This window comes from Acanthaster planci, linkage group LG10, assembly GCF_054643075.1.
Source record: "Acanthaster planci isolate LZ-2023a linkage group LG10, COTS_SCS, whole genome shotgun sequence".
NCBI lineage: Eukaryota > Metazoa > Echinodermata > Asteroidea > Valvatida > Acanthasteridae > Acanthaster > Acanthaster planci.
In genome coordinates, this window is record NC_141786.1 from 20069210 (window position 1) to 20085390 (window position 16181).

At 41.5% G+C, this 16181-nt stretch overlaps 2 protein-coding genes and 1 long non-coding RNA gene across 9 annotated transcripts in view; 1 reads left to right on the forward strand and 2 right to left on the reverse strand.

Moving 5' to 3' along the window:
* The window catches only part of LOC147797972 (uncharacterized), a 224158-nt gene that overhangs the window by 126565 nt on the left and 81412 nt on the right, over nt 1–16181 (reverse strand). The window lies entirely within an intron of this gene.
* Nucleotides 136–16181, reverse strand: part of LOC147797977 (E3 ubiquitin-protein ligase TRIM33-like) — a 43655-nt gene continuing 27609 nt past the window's right edge. Inside the window, exons 2-3 of the mRNA XM_087142329.1 lie at nt 3716–5015; nt 136–2419 (exon numbers count right to left, since the gene is read on the reverse strand). Of these exons, the coding sequence (XP_086998455.1) occupies nt 1794–2419; nt 3716–5012 (1923 nt within the window). The 5' untranslated portion in view covers nt 5013–5015 and the 3' untranslated portion in view covers nt 136–1793. The remainder of the gene's footprint in view (nt 2420–3715; nt 5016–16181) is intronic.
* LOC147797978 (uncharacterized) overlaps nt 10167–16181 on the forward strand; it is a 76187-nt gene continuing 70172 nt past the window's right edge. For 3 of the 6 annotated variants that reach the window (XR_015426758.1, XR_015426762.1, XM_087142330.1), the window contains exons 1-4: nt 10167–10518; nt 12697–12817; nt 13947–14092; nt 14625–14778. The gene's annotated coding sequence lies outside the window, so the exon portion shown is untranslated. Of the gene's footprint in view, nt 10519–10544; nt 10855–12696; nt 12818–13946; nt 14093–14624; nt 14779–16181 lie in introns of those variants that run through there. The other 3 variants (XR_015426759.1, XR_015426763.1, XR_015426760.1) reach the window with 2 other exon arrangements.

Sequence of the window (16181 nt, forward strand, 5' to 3'; positions counted from 1 at the left end):
TGTATTGACCCAACTAACTACCCGGGGTACTGTCATACATACATGTAGGCGTCCTCAGAGACTACAGCCTATAAGGAAGAAATTCCATTTCTTGAAGAAACAAAGTATTAAATGAAAGCAGTCGACATGCAAAGCTCTTCTATCAAACACAGACTACGTACATTTTATTCACACTGCAACAGCAATGTCCCTACATTTCAGACTTTATCACAAAAATTATAAAATACCCAAAAGGGTTTTCCTTTAGACTGTCCGATTTTGTTGCTGACAACCAGATCCTATGTCACGCGCAGACAAACAAACAGGAGTAATTAAACAACCTCAATTATGGCACCCTTTAAGAGCTCTCTTACAAACTTCCTGGAGAGCCCAGAGGAAGTTTTTGATGCGTGCCGTATAACGGGTCTGGTTCTTGATACGTCCCCAAGACTTCTTTATTATTGATAACGTACGGCTTACTTTGTATCACTACATAGCACAAGGGGCAACTATACAGCCATACGGATAAGCTAGTAAATCTGTCCACTGTCAAAAACTAGTCTTGGGACTTAGCTTTTTTATTTGGTAGAGGTTTAGATGCGTGTTCCTTGTGCAGGAAAGATTCAAGGAGGTCAGCCGAAAAGTGACAACTTTACCTAAAGATATGCAAATAACCGTTACAATGTCAATTACCTACGTCATGAAAAATATTCACATTTAAAAAAAACGAAAAGGTCATGTAGCCTTTACATAATACTCAGGCATAGTCTTTGAAAAGGTTTATATTCTGTAAGTGGAATATTGTTGCTGTCTGTAATTAAAACTATGTAGGCCCTAAATAAAATCCACAAAAATTAAGCACTTTGCCAATAAAGATTTTTATAACCTACATTTCATCTTGTTTTTGCCTCTGCCACAGAGAAAAACATCATTTAAATCTCTAACAAAACCATCATTTTATATTTGAGTTCATTTTATATTTGAGTTCAAAAGAAAACGAAATGATTTTTATTTTGAAAGGAGTTGCAAAGGAAATGAATCAATATAACTCTCCTCCAAATGGTGACACTGGGCCTCTTTTAACGAGGTATTAATTCGTAATATACATTCAACCGCAAATAAGAATAAGGCAGTTCAACACAAAGGGACAGTTTAGTTATGAGGGGAATATTCCTCCAAATGTGAGTTCCACATCGACTTTTACAAATGTACTTCACCATTTAAATGATGAGACCTTTGCTATCCCACTACTCACACAAAGTAAGCTTTTGAGAACATTAAAATTTTGTGTAAATCTCAATGAGAACAATTTGACCTCACATATTATTTTGCAGTTTTTATACTCTCCTCAATTTGGTAACCCCCTGCAAGATGTTTGCATTAAAATGAGTCTGATTCTTTTGATGAGACAAGCTAACAACTTCCCATATCTCCTGTGAGCGCTCACGGTAGGCACAACTCACCAATATTGGGATACATTTACTACTGCTAAATGGACTATGAAAATAATTCACATGTTGTGAGAAAATACAGAGAACAATGCAAAACTGACAAAGGAAATTTGTTTAAATGATAAGCACTTTACGTGGCTCCCATATTTTTGAATCCCATCTCAGCGAAATTTTAATGTAGTTTGCTTTCCAATTTTTTACTATGCAGTAAGCCTACGGAAACCTTTGTGTGTGTCTAATTTTCTATTAAAAAATAAGTCATGAAATTGCATGAAAAGTTGTACACACAGCAACGTTTCCGACTAATGGTATTGCTGTTTCCTCCCGAAGAAAGCGGAAGGAAATCGATTTGTTTGTGTTACATTAAACAAAGTCATAAATCTTCACTGAGTAAAAGTCTGCAACTGCCAGTTGCCCATCTGCTGTGAATGTGATTCCTAGGGGATAGTGCAGACCCTCTGCGATGCAGTGGAGAAAGCCACCTTGAGGGTCATAGTGGTGGATATGACCGGTGTCATCATCATCATTATGCATTGCAACATAGATGCCTGTGCTATCTGCGCATACACCAGTACAGTATTCAACTACCTCACCATCGATGGTAGGTTTGATGGTGAACAGTGTATCACCATTCGCACTAACAACCCCGACTAACTGTTGTTCACAGTCACTGATTACGACTCGATCATTGCTGTCAACAGCCACATAACGAGGTTCAATCTTGACTGGGATGGTGCTTCTGAGTTCGCCATCAGCGGGGCTGTGTTCGGTCAGCACCATTCTCTTGACATCACCAACCACAATGGTCCCATCCGTTTTGACAGCTACACTCTGGAGGTTCACTGCGGTCTTACCGACCTCACTCGGTGGCACTGTGGGGAACTGGAAAGCCAGCGTATTGTCCTTGTCAAAGACTTTCACGTGGGATGCGTTATCCTCAACAACCACCAAGCGATTGCCGGTGCGTGTAGCTGCAACGCCACGTGGCCCTGTTTGGAGTTGAAAGACAAACAGAAAAGCATTAACCAACCAACCACGTTCATGAAGAGTTATAAATCCAGAGACATAGGATCAACACTTGTCCTTTTTTCGACAAAATAAATTCCCAGGAACCTGGAATTATTTATTATGAAGCAATCAATATGAAGTTCTTGGAAGAAGTGACAAAAAACGGCTAAACGTTTCGCTACGTCCATGCATTGCAAGTGAACAAGGATTCATGTAGAATGTATATTGAAGCCTCCCCCTCCCTGTCTAGCGAGTCCGTGGAATTTGGAATTTTTCCTTCCCTCACGACAATAAGCCCAGCCGGAGTCACTTCTCAACCTTCGTTGTTGCCAGGCTTGCGTTAAAATGTTCGTAATATTTATACACTAGAACACTCGGTCGTGTGGCAACGAACTTTAGGAAAAGAAAGTAAATTTTCCGTCAAAATTAGAAGCAAGAGGGCGTTCTCCTCGTTACCGCCCACTACCTGTGCTGCATAGTCTTTAAATGGATGAAGGAACGCTGGCAAATAGATACTTCACAAAAACAGAAATGCACTTTGAGCCTTTACGGGAGGAAACGTTGATCATGAACCATTGTGCAGATGCAACGTGTCCCACATTTGTTGCAGTGAATTGGAAGCGCATATCTGTTTTGTTGTTATATGACATATTTGCCTGAATGTTTAAAAAAAAGTTTGATCCGGAATTTAGGTTCACTGGGTTTGTTTTTAAGAATCCAGGCATTGTACAATTAAACCGCCGTGTAGTCTTTTTGGGGAAATTCTCTGAATAAAATATGCTGCAATATCTGGAAAAATAAACATGTCAATCCTTTTTTTCTCTTAGAGCCTCCTCCGTCTGGGTACCATGTGACTCTGCCAAAAGCGTTTAGATTTGTTATGTGGCTTGACACCAGTGGCGTATGCAGCGGCGGCAACTTGCCTCCAACCGACGGGTTGTTTAGCCTGTTTGTATTAGATTACGTCATAGGTGAATAAGAAGAAAGTAATCAGTGTATTTATAAGTATTTATCAAACATGAACAAACCCTTAGAAAACAACACCACGAAATTGAAGCAAGGGAGTTGGGACTGCCTGTAGGCCTAAGGCTTTCGACATTTTTCTCCCCACCATCTTGTTGAATAAGCATTTTGCTTTTGAATTTGCCCCCCAACACAAAAGTCATTAGACAGGATACACTATTGTTTGACATCGTAATTCAAAAATAAATCATGAATTTGTTTAAGATAAACAAAGCACCAGCGTATCACTATGAGCAGTTTCTATCCAAACTTACTTTTTTCCATCGGGATTGGGGTTTTCTGGTTACCATCGATGCTGTAGATCACAACTCGGTTTTTGTAGCAGTCAGCCACTGTAATCTCATCAGGCTGACGAGCAGCAATGTCCCAAGCCCAATTGAACTCTCCTAGACCGCTTCCCTCGCGACCAAACACACATCGCTGCTCCCACTTTCCTTCCGTCACCACCTTGCCCAGACTAATGTCACTTACGCCCTCACACGGCCTGAACTTCAGAAATCCTAGCCTCTTGTCAACTCTGGCAATAGTTTGACCTGCCAACAATTTCAAGTCTTTGTTGATTGTTGCGTAGAGTGAGAGGAACTCACTATTTGCTGCCGTCCTTGTCACCTCTCTTGCTGTCTCCAATGAATGCTGTATTCTCTCCGATGCCATACTCATTGTTTTCTCATATTCTGCCAGTTGTTGCAGACGATCGCTTTGGATATTTGTGATTTCATGGATGATGCAATTTTCTTGAGCAGTGACCTCTGCTCTTATCTCAGCTGCCTTGGTATGCACTACTGAAATTACGTTCTCTACTCTGATATCGAGGTCGTGTTTCATTTTTGAAACTATCTCAAGAGATTCTTGGAGTTCATTCAGTATCTTCTCGAGGGGGGAAAACAAGTCAGCTAATGACTCTTTGTATGTTGAAGTGGCCTGTTTTCTATCAATGTATGTGTGTTGCGGTTTGCAGTGGTCTATCACAGTACAATCTCGACAGATTAATGTCTCACAAGTTGTGCAGAAGAATCTCGTCACTTCACCCTCGTGGGTCGTGCATGTCGGATGCGCTATTGCAGATTTGGTTTTCAATGTTATCTTCCTTTCGCGAATGTCTTCCACAGTAGATATCGTGTGGCCCGGTGAGATAGCAAATCGTTGGTGTATTTTACAACAAATAGTGCAGATATTCTGTTGGCAATCCAGACAGCGATGCGTTGCCTCTTTGCCATCATCACATGTCTCACAGAGCAGCTTCGTCTCACCCGAACACACCAACTTTTCCTGTAGTTCAATCTCCTCAACCAGACCGATCAGATAAAAGTTGGTTTTCAGGCCTCTGACCCCCGCCTGTGGAAGTTGTGTCTCTTGTCGACACACAGGGCAAGGAATCTCTGTACAGCCCTGGTGCTTCGTGCTGCAGTATGTCAGCAGACATTGCTCACAGAAACTATGCAGACAGTCCAGTATCTTGGGTCGTTGGAATCTCTCACTACAAATGGGGCATTGGAGATGATGTCTGCTGATCGTCTCTAGAGCTGAACTCACTGCTGATCCTGTAGCCATTTTCTTGTTCGAAGAAAACCATTAAAAGGTCTAGAATTGAATGAAAATCAACATTATTCACCATCGATAAATGAAACGAAAGTTGGTTGATACCGATTAAGTCTACTAATGTGTATGAAAACCATCCATGGGTAAATACATCGTTTTACGTCAAATGCTCTCAGGGTAAAATCCTGTAGATCATTTAAATAGAGCCCCGACAGGTTTTCCTGTAGCAATATTCCTTCATCAAGCAGGGTGCTAACCAAAGCTCTGGTTTAAATTCATGCAAGCCAGTGGGGGGGGGGGAGATTGCCTGCGTCTTTGGGTAAATAAAAGAAGTGGTATCGGCGACACCCGTTCATCAAAAAAGATTAACTGTTGTGCATTACCTCATAGAAAAATTGAGCTTTACAGGTGTCTTTCTTTACTTTTGACGTTTAAAAGTTTTGATATTGAAATGACCTATGAATAACACACAGTGGTGTTGTGCACCTAACGGCGCGGCGCTTGGATAATTTGGCGGCCCATCCCCATTCACCAGAAAGTGTGCGGTGTGTGTTCAGACTCCCAATTCCACCAACGTCTACAGTGTAACACTCATACATTAACTTTAAGTTAGTCGTGTATTTCAATACAGTAGGCCTAATCAGTACTTGATGAAGCAACGAATAGGTTGGTACATTCATAACCTGACATAACCACTCCACACAGCTAAAAATCGAATTAGGCTGAGGTGAGTCGATGTGTCTTGTTCAACCCATCGGCCGTCCCGTCCATAAGGTACCAGCGAGCTTCTTTAAAAAAAGGGCTAAGCTTTCCCTCCCCCTTGGGGATATTGCTGACACGCCCCTCCTCTTCCCCAACTGCCATGACCATGTTAACTCACACCATGCCCTTTGCACTTCCCGATGGAGAATGAATAACATTACCACATAACAACATGTCCACCACTGTCCTTGTTGTGCTTTGGCAAGCATCAATCACTGCACGTTTGCTTCATCACAGAGAGCGCCTTACATATTGTTGTTCCCATGGCCAATCCAGAACGTTTATTGAGCCTCTACGTTCGTCAACTTACCAATCGTACCTGATGGTTGTGCGACGGTGAATTTTTTTCGGTAAAGATATCTCTCTTTGGAAGGAGAATTATTTTAGCGATCCACAAAATGGCGTCCAAAGCTAGTAGGCAGCTATGTGTCGGGTCACGTATACACGGAGTCTATGTGTTTGTGTCGCTGTATTATTGTAAACAACAATATCACAGGTTGGCGACCTTCAACTTCAGTGCGATACGAGGCTGCGTCTCCAAATGCTTGGCTATGGCTAGCAGTTAAACGAACCGGTTGATATGTTTTTGCTGCAGCCGCTAGGCAGTGGCTTACAAAGGCGCACGTCATTTCAAGCTGCAGCCGTAACATTCGATGGCAGGGTACGGACTTTGATCAGTCAGCGCGTCATAACAACACCCACTTTAATTGATTGTCGCATGTGAGCTTGGAAAGGAAAGCTGTATTGTGGAAACAGGATTTATAGTACAGGACACACAGGATGCCATGTTAGACCATTCACGATACAAGAGCAGACAAACCTGCATTTTGAACGCCTGGATAAAAGTTTAGTACAATCAATTCAATACAATCTCTGCAGGAAAGAAATATGTACATGTGTGTCTATTGTAGTAGGTTGCACGCTTTCTGCAACCAAACTACGTCAAAAAAGTAGATTAAACAAGATTTCGTGAGCCGCACGTAAGCGAATATCATATAACCTAAAACAATTCATGTACAATGCATTGATTCTTGTGCAGTGTTTTGGGCGGTGTAATACCCGCCAATTATTCCTTTGTTAATCAGTACTTTATCTTATACCGTTCCAATATGGAGTTACTGCTACGACCTCCGCAAACAAATCCATCTTGAAAAGATGAGCCATCATAGATTTATACTGTATAAGAAACGCAGGTCCCACTGATTTGAATCGAGCTAACTACACAATTGTGGTCGAAAAGTTAATGCAAATAATGTTACCCATCAGCCCTGATAGCTGAACCTAGTTTACCATAAATGTTGAACAGCTTGTGCAGAAACAAATATCCGCAGAATGGAAAGGTTTTACCTTCACTGGCATAAAATAGACTCATCAAAATCGATAACAATTATTGATACCATGTCTGATTTTCATAATTGATTTATTTTACTGTTCTTTATAAATTCCAGGATACCAATCACCCTGAGACACTAAGTAATGAAGAAACATTGCTGTTGACATCTCTAACTTCGAAAATGTTGATATCTTTATCCCTATCGCTTAGCGGGAAAGTGCTTATTTTGCTCTCTAAATTATAGCGGAGGAAATAATCAAATCACCAAGCATGGAAAAAAGATTCCAACATTTATCATCTATGGATGCGTTCTCCTCGACAACCACCAATCGATTGGTGGTGCGTGTAGCTGCAATGCCAGGTGGCCCTATTTGGAGTTGACAAACCAAAAAAACTAAGCATTAACCAATCACTCACGTTCATGAAGAGTTACAAAGCCAGGGACCTAGGATCAACCCTTGTCCCTTCATCAACAAATAGACCCCGGGAACCTGGACCTATCTATTATGACATAATCAATATGAAGTTCCTGGAAGAAGTGCCAAAAAAATGGCTAACGTGTAGATACGTCCATGCTTAGAAAGTGAACAAGGATTCATGTAGAATGTATATTGAAGCCTCCCCGTCTAGCGGCTCCGTAGAATTTGGAATTTTTCCTTCCCTCACGACAATAAGCTCCAGCCGGGGCCACTTCCCAACCTTCGATCGTTGTTGCCAGGCTTGCGTTAAAATGATCGTAATATTAATATACTGGAAACAAACTTAAAGGTCGAGTTTGGGCTGCCTGTTCTTGACACGAGTTTCTTGTTCTCGCGCTCGAACGGCTGGAACACGACTCAAGAACACTGTTCCCGGAACAGGATCACGCACCACCTCCTTGTCAGGGTTTTGCAGGAACTAACTACATGAACTGTCATAAAGAGGTATCCTTACGAGCCTAGAAGGGAAAAACACATTACCTGATACCAAAGTAAGTCCCATCCGACTACGCTTGTATTTTTTCTCAAGCTTTCGGAGGAAACACTAGGCCTAACTACAATATACACGTCGAGCAGGGTAAAAAAATAACAACAACAACAACATTAAAGTAACATCTCCCCGACGCATATCTATCCTTCGAATGAAAGACTTTAAAACTTTAGGCGCAGGGAGTTATTTTCACGCGTCATTAATTTATCCATTATGAATAGAGCCTCAAAGTTGACCCTTGATGGCGCGCTTCCGGAACCCTGGTATAGGAAAAATCACGTGCAAAGATTTTAGAATTTGTAACTTGTGTTTCTCCAGTTACTTCTTTAATTAAAAATCCAACTTGGAAAAAGGGCTTTGAAAATCATTTACCAGTATACTAATTTTTAGAAAGTGAAAAAATACCTGACCTTAAAGAGAAATATCCTGCCAAAATTGACCCATCCCCTCCGAAAATCTAAACGGGCTAGCGCAGCGGTCTTGCAGGCAGATGAACATTTACGGTTTAAAATTTTATGGTAGTCTGTCGAAACTAGCCGAAACTAGACGGACATTTTTCACGTGGCTGCAGGTGGTTATAAGGTAATAAACTTAGAGCGATGAAGCTACTTTTACGAATGTTTCTAATATTTTATCTAACTTTTGCTCACAACACTAACTGCGTTAAGTCAAATCAATGGAACACGGAATCCATCGACTACAGGTAGGTAAAACTGTTTGCAACCTTTTACAATCTCATTTTCACGTAACAAAATGAACGAGCATGAACACGGATAGATCTAGGTACGATATCGCCGGACGTAAAAGGTAGTAAAATTCGTTTTTTTACCCATTTCCACTGGGGTGACTTTTCCTAAATATTGGTTGAGGAAGTCAAAGGTAAAATTCCAGCATGAATGTTTCATGGGGTGGCCTCAGGATTTATTCTTCCAGAATATATGGAACGTGACAGGACGGCCGCAGCCGTGTAAAATCCCCATTGGCGGACCCCGCGGGGGTTGCGGAAGCCCGCTGCGTGACCTCTTACTTTCAGGCTTTATTTGGGATCGACTCCTCGGTGGATCTCGTCTTTAGAACATTTTAGAGCACGTGATGTCAATTGTCACAGTGTGTGGCAAAGAAAGGGTTAAAAATATAATTAATTAAAGTCTTATTTAGCTGGCGTCGGTCTACGTAGTGGCCTATCAAGCTGAGTTGAGAAACAGGATTTAATGCAACTCCCATAGGACTGTGTGCTAAGTGGCCCCTTGTGTACAATCTGATGGATTATTTACAAAACAGTGCCTGGTTCAGACAGTGGAATGTTTCTTATCAGTGACAGCTGTCTGGAACTTGTCAGAGGCCTCTTTCGGCTATCTTTGAAGTGTTATTTTTTTGGGGGGGGGGGTTGGTGGTGGTGGTGCGGCTTGGCTGACGTGTGGCAAGCCCCCCCCCCCTCAAATCAGGATAGCCTGGGATTACGCCCCCCCCCACAGTACTGAGATGTACTTTTGGTGGTTTTTAAGAGCTGTCGAGGCTAGGGGACAATCACTGAAGCATTTATATAACTTTTAAGACGGACTCAGGTCTCTGTAACCCTGAGAAATGATACGGACTCACCTGGCGAGGCCGCTCCCGAGACCGTGTAAAAAAATACATACCTCGCCCCGGGGTTTGAATGCAGTGTGGAGATGTCTTTTTTTATTTCTGTGCCACATCAATAAATGTCAACATGGTGAAATAGGTAATAATGCATGCTATTCCTTTCTCCCTGCTTATTCTATTGATGTTGTGAAAGTTCCCAGAGAGCCAAATGTAGGCCACACATTTTAACGATGGGCACCACCTACAGCCCATGTAAAGGTTTTAGGCCTATTTTGAAAAAAAAAAAGCAGTTCAGACTTTGGTGCTTAATTGAAATATAAAAGACGCTAGAATCTAACCTATAACCTTGATATATCAATAATATTTTTAAAAGCATCTATCTGAACGGAAATTAAAATAAATACACAACAGTCTAAACGGGCTTGAAAAAAGAACCCCTTTTCGATGCACCAAAGGATTTTTCCGTTGAACGAAACCTTCCTTGAGGGCGCTATCATTAAGTACTTGAATGGCTAGCTGCGAGCTGCGCGCGTGCTGCGCATGTGACGTGTCGACAGTTCGCGCATCACGAGATGCACTGATGATCTGAGCTGAGGCACATGTCAGGCCATGGCTACAATAATCCACGGTTTTTAATGTTTTTTTTAGAATTGAAAAGGAAAGTGGAATTTTATTATCATGTAATTACTGAGAAGATACACGGATATCTCAAGTTATTTGGTGATTTAGCGAGGCTGTAACTCGTAAGATTATTTATGCTGCCTGAAATGTTCGTCCCGTCCGTCGCGCTCCTACGAGCGGGAGACTGCGTGCTGGATCATGGAGGTCTTGTCCTACCTCCATGGCTGGATGATGGACCCCACAGTTCTGGTGGGTACATGAACATGTAGGCCTATTACATCTTGATTCTGGGCCTGTAGGCCGTAGTGTTGTTTTCATTTCTAAACCTTTTGTCCATAAAAACTGCAGGAGGCGCCATACCGGTACTGCCTGCCCCAGCTACCAAGCTGACTGGCATTATGGCTGTCATTAGCGCATAGCGACCATGGGTGTGGTCTACAGTGTGCATAAATGTAGGGCTTGGTCCTGTAGGTCTGCTTTACAGGGGTCGAGGCTTATAAACCTTTCAACTATGTTTGCTATTTTCTTTTAGGAGCGAGGTTGGAGAAGATGTCATTAGATATCTTTGGATATATACATGTACAGGTAAATTTGGATTCTATCGGACTCTTCAAGGCAAAGAAAACTTGGTTTGAAGCAGGGATAGTTTGAGATGTTTTATTTATGTACAAGTGTAATGCAGAGCAAGCTGTGATTTTTTTGTGTACACACAAAAGTGAGTGTGGATTTTGACTGAAAACTTAAAGTTCACATTTCCATAAAATGTTTGTTCTTATTTGTGCCTTATTTCAATAAATTAAATGCTGGCTTCACTTGAAATTTTGAAAATTCTGAAATTAGAAATTAATCAGAGGAGCTAGAGCCTGTGGAAAAAGACAAATTTTAATCACGATTTCTGATTTCAGAAAATGATTTGCCAAATAAACAGCGCCCTCGCTCACTTATGCATGTCCTGACATGTAGTCACAGTACATGTACCTTTTGCATCTTTACCCCTCGACGTGTCTCACTTGGGAGGCCCAGCGTTATGAATATCCATCTGAAACACCCCCTCATCAGCTGGAAAGACCTGTTTTCATGGGCAGTGTCCAATCAAACCCAATCTTGTTGGTAGCGACTCAATTAACCATTAACCCAAATGGGTAATGAGGATTTATCATTTGTAAACAATGATTGAGGTGCTATTTCCACCAAAGGTGCCACTACGCAGGATGGATAGGAACTCCAGTCAGCATGGCTCCAGGGGGCAGCCATTATTGATGAGGGAGCCCGTGATCTGAGGCATTTACTGAGAATATCCCCTGTTGGAAACAGGTCCAAAATATATTTTGGTATTACCTGAGTTATAGATCTTGAAAATGAAAGTTTTAGACTTGTGTCCACCTCCCGTGTGCTCCAAAACACCCCCACCGAAAAATGATTGTCACAAAAAGGCTATCAAACATACTTTTCAAAACCCAAATCATAACGTAGCAGTAAAAAGGCATACATGTACCTTTGGGCATAGCTAGGTACCGAGGCATAGCCACCTCAGCCCTACAACATGAACGATTAAATTCCTTAATACATTCAACTACATACATCATGTACCCACTACTCTCAGTATGCACCGCGCATGGCTAGACTGTGTGTATGTACGTGTGTGTACGACGACCGCTTGGCAGTGCAGTTTCTGTTGACAATCCTTTGAGTCAAGTAGTACAGGATGTGGAACGCGGCTTCCAATCAAAAATTGTTTGTTTGGCCACTTGATGACCTCAGTGACCTTTTATGGAATGTAACTAAGGGCGTGGCTACTAGACGACTGGTATGCAAAATATTGGACTGAAGCACAGTGGAATGCAGTGAGAATTTGGCAGTGTCATGCACCAGGGAATGCATGGTCACCATTGATCTTCCCTGAAATTCTTACCACATGCTTTACCTGTTCATATATTCACTGCACCAATTTGTATCATTGAAGTACAATTTAAAGATAAAAGCTCACATCAACCTGTTTTTGATCAGGTACATGTAATGTATTTTGGCGACTGTTTACATGGTTAAAAGCCTCTTTCATTACTGCAATGGGCCATGGGATTGGTTTTTACAGAGAATATAGTCCACAGCTCCCCCTAAACTTAAGTATCTTGGATGATACACTCCCACTCAGGATACTGACTTTGTAAACTCACACAAGATTACATCCTGTCTGTGACCGGTCCTCTTGTGCCTAAGCTAGGATATAGCAGTTTGACACTAAGAGTGTTTTACCAGTTGCCATCTGGCATTTTGTCAATTGACTATACCAATGTGAAACCAACCCTACTCCAAGGTTGCAAATCTTATCTTGATCTTGAAAGTATCGGCAACCACCATCCTCTGTGACATCGCCGATACCTCCAAGCAGTTCGTCATCCCTTAACTCAGTTTTCTTATTGGATGCAGGCACTGACCACTCCTTCAGTTGGAATGTTGAGCCAAATGGACTCCACCACATCTTGGGCCAGAATTCTCAAGCTGTTTTTTTCCTGTTCTGAGGACTTGTATGAGGAAGGAAAATCTACAGGTGCGTCATTTGCTTTACTTAGTTACATATTTTATGATCATTGCCAACAGTGTGCCATTTGCTCTACTTAGTTACATATTTTATGATCATTGCCAACAGTGCGCCATTTGCTTTACTTAGTTACATATTTTATGATCATTGCCAACAGTGTGCCATTTGCTTTACTTAGTTACATATTTTATGATCATCGCCAAAAGTGTGCCATTTGCCTTACTTAGTTACATATTTTATGATCATCGCCAACAGTGTGCCATTTGCTTTACTTAGTTACATATTTTATGATCATCGCCAAAAGTGTGCCATTTGCTTTACTTAGTTACATATTTTATGATCATTGCCAACAGTGTGCCATTTGCCTTACTTAGTTACATATTTTATGATCATTGCCAAACAGTGTGCCAGTTGCTTTACTTAGTTACATATTTTATGATCATTGCCAACAGTGTGCCATTTGCTTTACTTAGTTACATATTTTATGATCATTGCCAACAGTGTGCCATTTGCTTTACTTAGTTACATATTTTATGATCATTGCACTGTCAACCTCAATACAATGGTTCATATAGAGAGGGTTCCCACCTGTGGACTTCACAAGGGCTCAGTATGGATCCCTTAAATCTATCTTAAAGATGCAGTGCACTAATTACAGAAACAGTTGCCTCACAGTTTCTTTTGAAAAATGAGATTGTTTGGCTGAAAAATGAAGGTATTTTGGAAATTTAGGCCAGGTTTGGGTGCTTCCATGCAGAGGAACAGTTGTTACGTTTAGAGATGAAAAATGGTCCACAGTGAATGAGAAAGTATAGGGAAGCCATTTTAAATTGCTGTGAGCAGGCTGTTCTTTTTCGGGGTTGAATTTCAGCTAACCAACAAAAAGTTGAAAACAAATGAAAAAAGTAGGGACAAAACAAAAAATTGATTTTGTTTCAAAAACTCCAGTAATGATGGCTTGCATGTAATTGAGCCCTGAACTTTAAATTGATGGGCTTGGATTAGTTTATTTCACCCCTTGTTCATTTTTCCTGTTTCCAATGTGGCACGGAGATAGTTGTAGAGATTAGTGGTCTTCACCCTTGAGGCATTTCTCCACCTGCCCTTGACTGTTTAGTATCTGTCATTTGTTCAACAGAGAGACACCATCCCCAAAGCCAACTACAGGATGCGTGCCGTCACCATCCTTTGATTGAGACAAACCTGTACACGTAGAGCTGGAGATTCCTCCTTGATGTGTCTGGTACCTTCTGTCCTCGCTGGATCCTCTTCCACTACTCTAAGGTTGACAGTCTCATTTCTTGTGTGCTCTTTATTTTATTTTGCTCCAGAGTATGTGCTCTTGACCAACCAGCATTTAATGTTACATTCTTTAGAACAGGCAGACAGCACTTCAAAATATAATCTGCAATCCAACACAGTAACACCAACCCTTCAACTCAGAAACAATGAGACAAGTTGAAATGGGATACAGTCAAACAGTGATTTATGACTGTATCCTGCTTATAGCAAGATCCATTTTAGGTTTTCCCTACATCATTGCTTTCCTAGACTACAGTGTCCCTGTTACAACAAGGTAATCTGTGAAGTCCTAACATGCATATCGTTGTTTGGATAGTTGCTTCACCACCAACTGTCATAACAAGTGTACAAAATCTGGATGTTGCTGTACTGGTTCGTAGTGCAACTGATAGATTATGAAGACAAGTATCTTGAGCGATGATAATGTTAGGTCATCAGGTTCATAATTGAAAGAATTCCGTTCTGTGCAGCAAAGGTTAACACCCACATCTTGAATTTCTTATCGCATTCACAGCACTGATGCCTGACAGTGGTGTGGGTATCTGAGTTAGTATCCTGACTCATCTACTTCTCTGCCTGCAGTACCAGCCAATGTTCTGACGTTGACACCATACAGCACCTGTTGGAATCACAAAGCATTGCACAGAAGCACACTGGAAATTGCAGGGGTGAGATTTGTTCAGATTTTTCATCAGGATTTTCCTGATTTCAGGGTTTTCAAACAATCTCTTTCAAAATCTTGAGTTTACCATTAGGGTGGTTTTTAGGGATAAATGTTGATATAGAACACCAGAAATGGATGTTTCAAGGAGTGCCTTTATGCAAACACAAATGTATGCCGTGGACCCCAGCAACTGTGGGGCACTTTAAGGCTCTGTGATTATTTTGGGGATGTTTCAATTTTCTCCAATCTCTCCTCTGAAGTTGAGAGCAGTACATGAGGCTACATGTTGGGTGAGAACTTTCACTTTTACAACACATGTACAAGTTAATTGCTTCGTCACTTAGATGGGCAAAAGGAACTTTGAAATTTTGTGGAAGATGAGTAATCAATATTTCGGTTGAAATAATATGGCTGGGTCATTCCATGAAGTGGGGGCACAATTTGTGACGGTGTCCTTTTTACATGGGTAACTTTCACCACCTGTCATGACCTGTAGAGTAGGTCATTTACTCTGTAAAACTAACACACACCTCTGTATTCAGCCTTGCAGGATGTATAACAATGTCAATTTGGAATCCACGTGCAGGGAAATAACTGTTCATTCTTATGGAACCCATGTAACATTTGACACTGTGACATTGACATTGACATTGACATTGACATTTGACATTGTGTCCCAACTGCATGGACTGACCCGGCTAGCTGTTCAGTATGGTTTCCAGCACGGTTCGTGGTTAGACCATGTTGACCCATGTTCATTGGCAGTCTCTGCACTCCCTTCCCATCATAGTAAGCTGTCAAGTGTTCACTACTGCACTAATCCTTCCAGTACTGTCACGTTCTGCTCTCTGAAAACCGGGTACCAATTTCATGGCACCAGGTTCCAATTTGATGACAACATTAGTTTAATTTTCGGAGCATTTTTAGCAGAACCTCATGTTAGTGACTTGAGACATGCTTGAGATGAGCAGAGCATGTGGTTTTCTCAATGATCAGTTGACTGTGAAACGGTAGAGTAAAAACAAGCCTCAAAATGTGCCCTTGATTAAAAAAGGACAAAAGAAATATGTTCAGGCAAAGATAATTTTACAACTTCCAGCTCACGTCATAAAAATGAAGTAACCCCTCCATTGGAGCAGAGCATGGCGGCCGCTCAGGCATGGCACTGTCCTTCCATTGGTGTCCGCGCACACACTGCAAAACAATGTTGCGCCACGGGTACCAGCCACATGCACTGCGTGTACGCGTACACGCTTGCGCAATACAATGTATGTGTACATGTACAAAACACACGCAATGGTTTTTTGGGACACAAGGTTGACTGTGCATAACGGTAGGCAGCCAACGATCACCATTGCCAGTACATCATAAGCATTGTCGGTAAACTCAAACTCGATCCACAAACTG